Here is a 13,358-nt window from a genome sequence, read left to right as displayed (position 1 = left end):
TTGTTAACACTCTAGAGGCCACATTTATTTTCCGATCTTCATGAAACTTGGTCAGAAGATTTGTCCCAAAACTATCTTGTTATCTCAGGTGAGCGACTTTGAGCCTTTCATGCCCTCTTGTTTAAATACAGGAGACTGAAGAGAATTTGGGACAAAATGTTGAATAACAGCAGTTTAAAGATCTTTAGTGAGGGAGCGTTCTTAAGTATTCTCTCAAGACACCAAGTGCTGGTCCTACCCGGGAAACAGACTTAAATGCCAGGTTTACAATTACGCATCAACCTAAACTAACAATTATAATTGATAAGCATGTAAGCAAATAAACATTCTACACAATATTTTTTACCTGTAGACAAGTAGTTTTCCACTCTTGATAGTTTTTAAATTCTTGATAGTTTTTAAATTATATTGTATTTCCATAGCACTGTGAAACACTAGAATGCATATTTCAATTTTCCACATGAAAAGATTGGATTACTTTTGGTTTTCTTTATTATCATTTCAACATGAAACATTTAATAATAAAATACCAAGGACAAAAGCGCAAAAAGAAGTTTTTATGGTGGAAACATTAACAATTAAAAAATATATGAACATATTCTTTAAAAAAATATCAATATAGAAAAAAATGTCTCCATATAGAAGTATTTCAGTGATTGTAAACACGAAACTCACAAAAATGTTTGTGCATCTAACATAAACGTTTTTCTGTCTGTCCGTCAACTCCCATTCTTATCGATACTGTTTACTTCTCTCTTTACATTTACCTGACACTTTCATATGTTCTAATGTTAAACCTGTCCGCCTGGACTCACCCAATCTGTCTCACTTTCGATGGCTATCGCGTTTCTAACGTTTGCGACCGCTTTCTTTTTCTTCCCCCATTTCTTGCATGAGCTAGACCTCGTGTTAGTCCGTTTCTTTTAGAAACGGCATAGCTTTCCAGTCTGAATTTGTCTGAAGAACATGATTGATACTTTCACAGTTGTTATTTTCCAACTAATTTCGCACGAACTGGCTCACATTTTCTTCGACACTGTCTTCAGTCGCTTTTGGAGTAGTCTCTGAATGTTGAGGTCGCTCCCAATTTGTTTTTGCGAGTTTATCATGTTTCGTTTTAACATGTGATGTCGTCAGCTGATATCAGACTATCATGTCCAAATATGTCATTAATTACTAGTATGTCGTCCCGTTCCTGTTTGGTCACTGTGCCGTTTGGAAGAATATGTCTGACGTTATCCTTTAGATGCTTTGCACGGAATAAATGTGTACAGTCAAGCATGACCCTTGAATTGAACTTCACCAACACTTGTTCGTCATCGCTTCCTATCAGTAGAGGTGTCATCGGAATCCCCAACAACGTTATTTTGACATGTTGAAAGAAGAGACTGAACGTGCTGAAGTCACTACTATCGTGCATGAAAAATGGATCCTGACTCGTTTATGCGGAAAGTTGCTTGAAGCATATTACAGTGACGTCTATTCCAATAGTCTTTCCAGAGCAACGCGTTATTTTGGTATCGCCCATTTGCTCATCGTTGTACAGTACGACGAACGGTGATTTCCCGTTAACGAGTACGACTGCTCGGACGAATGAATCAAATGCGACAAATGTCTCCAAGTTTCGACATATTTGTCTCGTTGACCATCACAATAATTTTCGTTTTGCTTTTACCGATATATATTGTCGTGTATCTGCTTTATCTCTTGAGGCTGTGACAATCCATCGTACTTGTTAATGAGTTTATTAATAATTTGACGCGGCTAATGTTTTCCAATCATCGGCTAGCTTTCCCCCTTGTACTTGGTCTGATATGCGGCTAAATTCTGTCACTGATATTGAATTCCCATTGTCAATCCTGGATTTTTTTCGGCGTATGCAACCACTGCAAGATTACACCGGAAGACCTCACTACAAAGCTATGTTACCCGCTTCTTGAATGTCTTTTCCGCGTTTAAAGACGTGTTGTACGTATGAACAATCAATAATTGGTTCTGGCTGTGGGATTAGAGGGGTGTATTCGGTTTAGCCTGAGTTTTTAGATGAAATACAGTCCTTTTTTTCAAATAAATTTGCTATACGGTACGCTCTCGGTAAAGCATCGCTAATTGCGTCAAACTCACTGCGTCATTGAGGAAGTTATTTCTATATAGGTAGCCGTGTTGTTAAGAAGACCTTTATAGTATCATTCCAATCGCCGTTCTCAGTCTAACAAGTGCGTGATAGTCCTTTACTTATGTGAATGATTTTTATCATCATTTAGCAAATAGCTTGTTTGGGCGATTATCAAGATTTATGGCAACTAATGTTTCTTTATCTTATAGTTGTGAAATAATTTTATCATCGACCAAATGAACACGTGCAATTAAACAATTTCTTTATCAACATAAGGCCTCCATGGTTTGTTGCAGAATATACCAAACTTATTTTTCGTCTTTGCCTTAAAACAAGTTGTGGTACCCACGGATGCATTCCTTTTGTTTACGGACAAATAGCTGTTCAAATAGTAAATATATGCAAGGTCATACAGTTTTCTGGTGATCAACCTACAGAGCTGTAAACTTAAGTATGTTTACTGTGGATGACAAACACTGTGATATGAAGTTAACATTGTGTGCCCAGTCAAATGCCTGTTAGAATTTCGGTAATAAATCTCACAAAATGCAATATAATGCAAGGGTTTCAGTAAACTTTCAAATCTTTGAGTCACTCTCTAAACACTGAAAAAACCTTTATTATATTTGCCTAAGATACTAAAAGCATCAATAAACCAGGCCTTACAGCTCATACAAAATAAATAAGAACATACAAAACCCGGTATAAATACACACACATATTTTGCAATATATACAGGAACGTATTTTAGGATATTTATAAATGTTGTTCCGTTTTGCTGTTTACACATGCGACTTCTTAATAAATTTGTTTTTCCCTTAGGTATTTATGTCATGGAAGAGAACATAAATATTACTTCATTCAGTGCTTAAATAACTTATTAAGCACCGATTGCTCACATAACATGATCGTGATAGTTATTGGCACGTTTCAGGGGGTTCCAAATTTTGCCAAAATTCGTCGTAGTTAAGGAGGATTTGAAATTAAAAGCTGAAAGGGATTTCTCAATATATATAGTTTAATTAAAAACACCTTTATAGCTAAAATCACAGCCACAATTTCCTTTTTACGGTAATCTCCACAGGGTCATTCAAATGTGAAACTAACAGCGCGATCGGCCTATGGAGTTCAAAACACACGCTTCGGAACGTACGAACGGACGGACATGTGAATTGCTTAATGCCCCCATTCCTTGCAAGCATAAAGATCTTTAAACATTATTCGAGGGTTTATTTACGTTCTAATAAAGCGTTCTATGATTTATATACTAGGAGTTACGATTGGAGTTACGATTGGAGTTACGATTGGAGTTACGATTGGAGTTACGATTGATGAGCATCTTACATGGCAATCTCACATAACCAGTATATGTCGTAAACTTAACTTTAAACTGGTCTTATTCAAACGAATTAACTCTTATTAACTATGAAACAAAAACACTATTTTACAACTCATTTATATATTAACGACTATGGATTATTGTTGCGCATTATGGTGTTCAGCAACACAGTCACACTTACGTAAAATACATTCGATAAAAAAAACGAGCTGCTAAAATAATACTGAATAAACCATATTCAACTCCTTCAGCTCCCTTATTCAAACAACTTCGTTGGTTGACATTCAATAACAGATGTACTTTCCTAATTGGATCTATTGTTCATAAGTTTGTAATAGGCGCAATGCCCTCTTATTTCAATATTGTTATTCATATCTCAAATAACAATGTGTACGCTCTTAGATCCATCACAGACATATATCATCTATTCCGTTTAAAACAAATTATTGAAAACGAGCGTTTTCGTTTCAGTCACAAACCATATGATGGAATTTAATTCCAATAAGCATCCGACAAGTGTCTTCGAATACTACATTCAAAATAAAATTTAATAAATAAAGAATACCTACAAACAAATCACTTTATTGTGATGTGTCTCATGTGATTTATTTTGAACGATTGATTTTTGTATCATATTTTGCATATTTTGTATTATCATTATCATCATCGTCATCATTATCATCGTCGTCTTCGTCGACGTCGTCGGAATTGATAAGGAAATTATTATAACATATAACTGTATAGTTCATTATCTTTTTCCCTTGTATGTTCGTATGCATGTTTCAAAATATATACTTGTGTTTTGTTACCTAATACCACATTGTAAAAAAGAAATTATTTCTTAATGTGAATTCTTCATGAAATAAAGTTATTATTATTATATTATTATTATATATTTACAATAAATATACGGCTTACTCACTTCCCGAAATAACTTAACTGTACGTCATGGGAAATTCCCGTTGATGCCTTATCAGTTTACTTTCGATTTTACTCGAGACATAAACGGATATGATACACACATTTGAATAAAAATGTAAGTAATGTAAGCATTATTATTTAAAAAGTGTTTATTTAGCCATGCATTGTCTTTTGTGGAAATCGGATTTTTACAATAAGAAGTTATACTAGGAGGTATGCGAAATAGTTGACAATATAATTCATACGTGGGGTTCGAATTTGTTTACCGGTGAGATATTACCTGCTTGTAATGCTAATTGTTGGCGACTAGCAGTATATATAGATAGATAGATACTTTTAAAGACTCGATATTCAATTCAATTTTTATAGCATTTATTAATAGTGAATTCCTATTGAAAATCCACACAGGTACTTGAAATATTTTTTGGTCCTTATATATATTATAAATATAAGGACACAAAAAATCAAGTACCTGTGTATGCCCATGAGTAAATATTAGTCGCCACTACTAACTAGGTCGATAGAAATCACCATACCATCTACTTTTCAGTTTTGAACGTACGGCTTTTGATTTTAGAACACAATATGTGTAATGAAGATAATAACATGCTTCTTCATGAAATATTGATTAAGAATCATTCATTTATCAGAACTTGTCTGTACTTCACTGTACCTCGAGAGGTCAGCAAAGCTGCGTTTATATCGCGACAGCCAATGTTAGTTTTCAATTATTATCTACTCTTCAAAATCATAATCTAGATTTAATTTCCGAAACATCACATATTCGTGCAAAAAAGATGGGGCTTTTAAACGTTGAAAACCCATATACGTAGTAATGACCATTAAACAAACATTTCTTGAATAAACAGAAAATTCTCTACAATTGCATTTGATTTGTACCGTTCGAAATATTTAATAATAAATGCAAGTATCCGTTGTACTTTTTATATGGATAATTTTATATACGCGTTCAATGGCTAATATAGATAATATTATGTAAGTTTTGGATAAAGATCAAGGTTATGCGAGGCTAGAACCATGGTAAGCCTCGCGCTACCATTGTTCGAGCCGAGCATGCAAAACTTGAGCTTTATCCATTTTATTCTATTTTATCCTATTATTTCCTCCCTTATCCCGTTAATAATTATCAAATATCGCATTTTTTGACAACTTTGTCCTAGTTGACAAACACGGATTCTCCATTTTTGGGAAAACCCCGAGTGTGATCTAAACAAGCGATAGTGTAGAGCCCAAGTTTATAAGATCGTTGTTATACTATCGATTTGAATGTGGTAAAAGATCAAATATCGGTCAAACTATTATTGGATCTTGATATCAGTACATATCTGTCCATTGCAATGTATTATAATCATAAGAATCCTTATTCTTGTTTAGCCAACTGAAGTCTATAATTCCGACCTAATATTAGTTAAACTAGAATGACACATTGCATCAACGTCATCTCTGCCATTTGTCATTTTGAATTGTAGTGGCCATGGGCGCGGCCGTACTGGAAGCAGTCAAGTCGTTCAAAGTAAAAGAGATATAGATTAATGCAATAAAAATCGTATTTGAGCCAGAGGGGCATTATCGTTATTTTGTCTTCATATAAGCGACATAAACACATTTTTAATGGATATTGAAGTCTATCTTAGACTTGAGTGCAGTACTGAGATCATAATTGATTCCTTGTTTAATAACTTTCTTATATTATTTTTTTATTAGTTTAATAGCCAGTTTTTTACACAATTTGGATGAGGAAATTTAGCTCAACCGTTGCTGTCTTAAGTCTTCTGTGTAATTGAAGTTGTTTATATTTGACGTTTTGATAACTTTTACGATTTTTTTATCATGTGCACTTTATTGGAAAGAACAACATGTCACTGTTGCGACGTCTGACGTCATTGTTCCACGCAAAACTGTTTTTCTTATGGCAATGCTGAATTAAGCTTAGTTTATTCATCTGGATTTAACTTAAAGAACTTAACATGATAACAGGATAAAATAATTCAAACTGGGATTTATAATTAGATTATTGTTGTTTCAGGCAATAAAAGACTGGTATAATCGAGGTCATGTCAGCTCCACATTTCACCCGGCTGTCTGCTGGGCTTACCAGACTGAGAGAAAATGGGCACCTGTTGAACGCAAGCATTCCGACTCAGACTACCAGCGTTGCTCTTCACGGGGTTGTGATTGCATTGTTTTCACAACCGATACGACAAAAGTTGATCAAAACTGGAAAATGTGACCTGAGCTTAGTAGGTTACAGTCATGCAAGTGTAGACAATTTGGTACAATTTCTGTACGGAGGCAAGAGAACTATTGGGCCCGAATGCGGTGAAATAATTCAAACTCTTCATCTGGATTTGATATTTGATAAAACCATGTCCATTAATTTAGAATGTAAAGATCGTAAAAACTCAGAAGAAGATGCTAATTTAGAGTTTGAGAACCTCCGGAATCGTTCCTTTGAAACGGAAGTGCCATTGCTACTAAAAGCCACAAGACCATTAGCAGACGTCAAAATAAAAATTGCAACACATTTACATAGATGCCACAAAGTTATATTATCAGCAATTTCAGAATTCTTTGAAGTTATGTTTTCTTCAGGAATGAAAGAAGCCACAGATGAAATTATAACTCTTCAAGGGATCAAAAACAATGTCTTTAAGGATGTTTTAAATTATATTTATACAGGCCAGATTTCTGTAAACAGTGGAAATGCACAGGCTGTTTTATCAACAGCGGTATATCTTCAGATAACTTCATTGCAAAGTCTTTGTGAACATTTCTTACTACCGACTATTGACAATACCAACTGTGTTGAGCTTTGGAAATTTGCTGAAACATACAACTGTGTTCTTCTTCAAACAGGATGTTGGGACTACATACTGGACCACTTTCTTGAAATAAAAACATTGCTGGTAAAGCAATTGCAGTTAAATGACATTCAAAAGTTAATAAAAGATGACAATTTATATGTTAATAGTGAATATGATGTGCTTCAGATTGTTTTGAAATGGATTATAAACAATAAAGGCTCTGGGTCTCTTGAAAATCTGCTTATGCACATAAGACTTTCACACTTAGAAACTGATGAGCTGCATCGTCTTCTTCACCATAAATTTGTAGAAAAAAATCCCCAACTATGCGCACAAGTGAAAGAAACTATAGATATAAGGAATGAAACCATGTTTTCTCATCACCTACCACGTAAAGAAAAATGTTTGTTGGTAATTGGACACAGCAGCTATTATGGCAATATTGAAATGCAATGCTACAGCTTGTCAGGCAAATCTTGGTATCGACTGAACTCCTTTCCGTCGGCAGATGACACTAAACCTATCCTAGGGAGCAGCGGCTCTGCTTCCTGCTTTAGCAAAACCAATGTCTATTTCACAGGTGGAGAATGGACCCTTCGCAACTTTTGCAAGTATTCCGTTGAATCCAATTCCTGCTCAAAACTTGCTGAAATGAATGAGGAACGCTGTTGCCATGCTACAGGGTGTATAAATGATGTTGTATATGTGTTGGGTGGGAAACATCGGTATGGCCAGTATTTTGAGGGATGTGATCCACTATGCACTATTGAAAAATTTGACCACAAAGTTAATCAATGGATTACTCTTAGTGTAACATTAAATATTCCAGTATTTAATTCAGCCTATGCTTGTGTTAAATCTAAAATACTTCTGTTTGGAGGTTCAAACGGAGAAGAAGACTTGAAGGACATTCAGTGCTTTGATAGCGCGCTTGAGACGTGTACGACCTTGAACCATCAGCTTCCTATCACATCCATCCTTGGAGCTGCCTGCACAAACAACAGCGATGTGTACATCGTTTGTCAAAATGGAAACGTTATCTTTTTCAACGAAGAAACATCACCACCGAAAGTGATTCACAGGAAACAAAAATTTCTGCTGTTGGGCGCCACCACTGTGTTCCATGAAAATAAGATCCTCGTCATGACGAAAGGCGATGATGTTGCCGTAAGGAAGTTTGATATTCTCTGCAAGAACTACGATTATGTTGATGAAACAACACTTCCTTTTGAAAAGCACTGTGATGAGCGTTTTGCTGCTGTAATGCATGTAGATAAAAAGTTTTTAGACCGAGGGCCTTAAGGCCCCATGTCGTTCAGGTACGGAATGAGATAATAACCTGTTATGTATATATTGTGTGATGTTTGTGTTAATGTGTTTATCAATGTATTTTCATTCTGTATGACACAGACTTAAGGTGGTCAAAAAAAGAAGAAAACATTCAATGTTTTACTACAAACATACACAAACTACATGGCTAACAAGTGTTTGACCTCATGTGACCAGTTTCAAACTCGGCCGATATTTTATTTGGACAAATGTTCTGACCAAGTATCATGAAGATTTTGCAATAAACGTGGCGATTAGAGTTGCTACAATGTTTTACTATAGCCATAAAAGAAAAACTGCACCGCCCCATTTTGGCCAATTTTTTCAATGTACCAGAACTTCGAACTTGGTCGAGACATCCTTAAAACAAATGTCCTGACCAAGTTTCCTTAAAATTGGACTACAACAGTGACTTTAAGAGTGTAACCAAGGTTTCAGTATAGTCATACAAAAAATAGCCCCTCCCGTTGGCGGCCAATTTTTTGGACTACAAAAACCATTTTCGACCTCAGCCGAAATAGCATTAGAACAAATAGATGACTTCTAGATCGTTAACAAACTTGCGAATTTTAATGCAACTCGTTGGAACTAATTTATTGCCCATTTACGCAGATGGAATCATTCCACGCACTTCACAAATGTAAACAATTGAACATATTTTTTGAGTGACGTTAGGAATTGCTTCGACGTGTGTATGTATGTTGGTTTCTTAACATAAAAAAACCATATCAATTTTATAATAATGAATTAAGACTGATATAAGATATCATGGTATGAGATGGGTTTTTTTAATGCAGTGAATGCAATGTAACCGTCGTGCAAGAGATTGTTTAGTATTCTGTAACCTCAATGATGAACGCTTGTAATGATCATGACATAAATGAGACGCTTTCATAACAATAGTCCGTTCTGAGCCCAACACAGAGGTGAATGTAATGTAACCGTCGTGCAAGAGATTGCGGATGTACATGCTAATGATGTCCCGGCAGAGTTCGAAAATAATTGTTGTACGTCGAAAAGCATGGCCGCAAGAGGGCGGTTCAATTTTCCTTATAAAATCGGCCCTCCTGATTGGTTGCTAGATTTATGACTTTTGAGCATGTTCTTGTTCTATACATAGATTCTCAGTGGAAAAATGGAACTCTTTCTCGTGTTATTCCTAAAATAGTTTTACTGTGTACACAAATAAGCGGCTTATTTGACAAACCTACTTATGAATGAATTATGTGTTACGTTGTTTACAATCATAGCATCACCCTGGAGTAAACATGGCCTACTTTCAAATGAAAATCAGAAATCATGAAAATGATCGTCGTAATTTTCGTTAATAAACAGTAAATACATTTAAACTAATTAAAAATAAAAAAAAACTGGCCAGCATTTCTTGAGGGGTTTTCGTTTAAGTCACGTTATAATGAGGAGGGCCGATACTATGAGAATAATGGACTGACAACGTTTTGTGACGATTTGACTAAAATGTGACTTATATAGTGTGAACAAGCTTTTTGTTTAGTTTAACCTAGTGACCTAGTTTTTCAGTTCATGTGACTCAGTTTTAAGCTTTGCCATAATACCATTAGGACAAACGTTCTAACCAAGTTTCAGGAAGATTGGATAATACATGTGGCTTCTTGAATGTTAACAAGGTAAATGCTGTCGACGGATGACGCACGACAAACACATGGCGATCAAAAAAGCTCAACATGAGTCAGTTGTTTTCAGGTAAGCTGCAGAAGAAATAGAAAAAATAAGAAGACCTCAAGGGTCAGATGCCAAACAATCTTAAAATGTAATGTTTTAATTCAATTTTGTTTTGAAATGTGTGCTCGTGCATATTTCTTTGTATAATCTATCCACTACTTAATGTAGAATAACTAAGGGAAACAAGTGTAAACAGTACACGAGCAAATAATCATGTATAATTTATTTATTTTCCAAAAGTAGCAATTGTATTAATAATATAGAATAATTATAAACTTGTGTATGCAAAACAAATATAGGTCATCTACAACGGGTTGCAGAAAACTATTCATATTATGCAACAAGAGAGACAAAACAGCAGTTCACTACCATGTTAATGTTGTCAGATTAAAAACAGGGTCTCAAAAGAGATATCTAAAGGTTTCATTAACTTAGATTATGTTCTTTTTAGTTATTGCAGGATGCAGATTTTAGTTTTCACGTTTTTTTGTAACCATTTTTTTCTGACAAAACAAATTAAATAACAGCATATTTTCCCATATCGCCTTGTACCCACAACTCGCCAGAATATCTTGTTTAGTTATTGCAGGAACCCGATTTTGGGGAACAGACGTAAGGACATAAACAAGAGGGCCATGATGGCCCTGAATCGCTCACCTGACTTATTAAGATCAGATGAAAACTATGACCTCTATTGTCTACACAATGTTTTTCTATGATTTGACCTAGTGACCTAGTTCCTGACTCTAGATGACCCAAATACAATCCCAATCCAGATTTCATCAAGATAAACATTCTGACCACAGTTCATAAATATTGGATAAAAACTGTGACCTCTATTGTCAACACAAGGTTTTTCTATTTATTTGACCTAGATTTTTACCCCAGATGACCCAAATACAATCCCACCCAGATTTCATCAAGAATTCTGACCAAATTTCATAAAGGTTGGATGAAAACTTTGATCTCTAATGTCTACACAAGGTTTTTCTATTATTTGACCTAGTGACCTAGTTTTTGACCCCAGATGACCCAAATAAAATCCCAACCCAGATTTTATCAAGATAAACATTCTGACCAAATTTCATAAAGATTGGATGAAAACTGTGACCTCTATTGTCTACAGAAGGTTGTTCTATTATTTGACCTAGTGACCTTGTTTTTGACCCCAGATGACCCAAATACAATCCCAAACCGGATATCATCAAGATAAACATTTTGACCAAATTTCATCAAGATTGGATGCAAACTGTGACCTCTACTGTCTACACAAACAAATTGTTGACGGACGGACACACGCAGGCACGCACAACGGACGCCGGACATCACACGATCACATAAGCTCACCGTGTCACTTCATGACAGGTGACCTAAAAATATGTGTCGGAGATAAACATGAACAGTTGTGGTTAAAATCCCATAGAAACAAGGGCTGTTTGTAAAACATGCATGCCCCCCTATATGGGCTATAAGTTGTAGTAGCAGCCATTGTGTGAATACGTTTTTTGTCACTGTGAATGGTGGTGTGGTGGTGGTGGTGGTGGTGGTGGTGGTGGTGGTGGTGGTGTAGTAGTAGTAGTAGTAGTAGTAGTAGTAGTAGTAGTAGTAGTAGTAGTAGTAGTAATAGTAGTTTTAGTAGTAGTATTAGTTAGTAGTAGTAGTAGTTGTAGTAGAAGTAGAAGTAGTAGTAGTAGTATTAGTCCTAGTCGTAGTAGTAGTAGTATAGTAGTAGTAGCCTTAGTAGTATAGTAGTAGTTAGTAGTCGTAGTGGTCGTAGTAGTAGCCGTGGTTCCCAGTAGTAGTAGTATGGGCCGTCGTCGTAGCCGTCGTCCTGGTGGTGGTGGTGGTGGTGGTGGTGGTGGTAGTAGTAGTCGTACTAGCCGTATAGTAGTAGTAGGCGAAGTAGTAGTAGTAGTAGTAGTAGTAGTAGTAGTAGTAGTAGTAGTAGTAGTAGTGGTCGTATTAGTTCTGAAGTAGTAGTAGTAGTAGTAGTAGTAGTAGTAGTAGCTTCGTAGTAGCCGTCTCCGTCGCCTCCCATCTCCGCATTCCAAGACCAATACTTAAGAAGGATCAAATGGAAAAGGTAACCTAGCACTGTCATTAAATATGGGGCTCATTTACAGGTCAGATTTGGAATCTCTGCTGTAAAATGAGATTTTGAATGAATTAATGGGAGGCAAATCTGTAATAAAAAGAACATGCATAAAACGTAGTTGTTTCCCTTGTTTGAACCATGCTAAATCCTTACAAGTTTGGAAAGAATTGGATGAAAAATTTGGACTTTATTGCATAAACACCATTTTCTCAATTCAAGGGGAGGTAATTCTGTACTTCATGGACCAATAATGCTCATTTTTTGTAGGGTTCGTGTCCTCATTGATATAAAGACACTGTGCAAATTTGGAAAGGATCGGACAAAAAATGTGGAAGATTTTTGAAAGTTTTCACAAAATAGGCAAAAACGAATAAACATGCAAAGTTCAACGAGCTCCTGCGGCCATGTTTTTTGACGAATCAAATATCTTTGAACAACTTTTTTAGGGGAGCCTTCAAAGGTCATCCCTGTAAAATATTTTGAAAATCTGATCAGCGGTTTCTGACAAGAAGATTTTTAAAGGTTTTTACCATATATGGTCATGGCGGCCATCTTGGTTATGTGATCAAATTTTTTTTAACAATTCTTTTGTCCCATGACCTAGGGATGCTCCACATGAAATTTAGTTAAAATTGGCTCAATGGTTTAGTAGAAGAAGATGTTTACAAATTGTTTACAGACAGACAGACGGACGGACGCCGGACGCTGAGTGATCACAATAGCTCACCCAGAGCTATCGCTTAGGTGAGCTAAAAACTGACAGACCATACATATTCCTCATATGACTCTCTATCCATATATCGAGTTTTTTTCCGCCCAGCTTAAGTAATTGAGTTATCGCAAGATTCTAATGTGATTTTTGTATGCCCCCGGTAGGGTGGCATATATCGCAGGATCCATATTCAGACATACACACTGACACATGGACAGACGGAAAAACTGGGGGTAAACATATTTGGTCCCCTTCGGTTACTCGGGTAAGGGACTTGAAACAAGAGGGTCTGAAAGGCACAAAGTCGCTTATCTGTGATT

General features: G+C 35.8%; 4 protein-coding genes across 9 annotated transcripts in view; 3 read left to right on the top strand and 1 right to left on the bottom strand.

Annotated features, from left to right (window-relative positions):
• LOC127866772 (kelch-like protein 24) overlaps positions 1 to 8,789 on the top strand; it is a 33,422-nt gene extending 24,633 nt beyond the window's left edge. Inside the window, exon 4 of the mRNA XM_052407571.1 lies at positions 8,082 to 8,789. Coding sequence (XP_052263531.1) covers positions 8,082 to 8,503 — 422 coding nt within the window. The 3' untranslated portion in view covers positions 8,504 to 8,789. The remainder of the gene's footprint in view (positions 1 to 8,081) is intronic.
• The window catches only part of LOC127866779 (mitochondrial dicarboxylate carrier-like), a 157,059-nt gene that overhangs the window by 93,792 nt on the left and 49,909 nt on the right, over positions 1 to 13,358 (bottom strand). The gene's annotated exons all lie outside the window — the stretch shown is intronic.
• LOC127866769 (kelch-like protein 21) overlaps positions 4,425 to 13,358 on the top strand; it is a 141,268-nt gene continuing 132,334 nt past the window's right edge. The window contains exons 1-2 of one of the 5 annotated variants that reach the window (XM_052407568.1): positions 4,464 to 4,491; positions 5,867 to 5,910. The gene's annotated coding sequence lies outside the window, so the exon portion shown is untranslated. Of the gene's footprint in view, positions 4,645 to 5,866; positions 5,911 to 13,358 lie in introns of all 5 variants that reach the window. The other 4 variants (XM_052407566.1, XM_052407564.1, XM_052407561.1 and 1 more) reach the window with 4 other exon arrangements.
• Positions 10,234 to 13,358, top strand: part of LOC127869683 (polycystin-1-like) — a 25,738-nt gene continuing 22,613 nt past the window's right edge. Inside the window, exon 1 of the mRNA XM_052412341.1 lies at positions 10,234 to 10,252. Within this exon, the coding sequence (XP_052268301.1) occupies positions 10,234 to 10,252 (19 nt within the window). The remainder of the gene's footprint in view (positions 10,253 to 13,358) is intronic.

This window comes from Dreissena polymorpha, chromosome 2 (genome assembly GCF_020536995.1).
Source record: "Dreissena polymorpha isolate Duluth1 chromosome 2, UMN_Dpol_1.0, whole genome shotgun sequence".
Lineage (NCBI taxonomy): Eukaryota > Metazoa > Mollusca > Bivalvia > Myida > Dreissenidae > Dreissena > Dreissena polymorpha.
The sequence above is the reverse complement of the archived record's forward strand: the minus strand, read 5'-3'. Positions and strand labels throughout refer to the sequence as shown.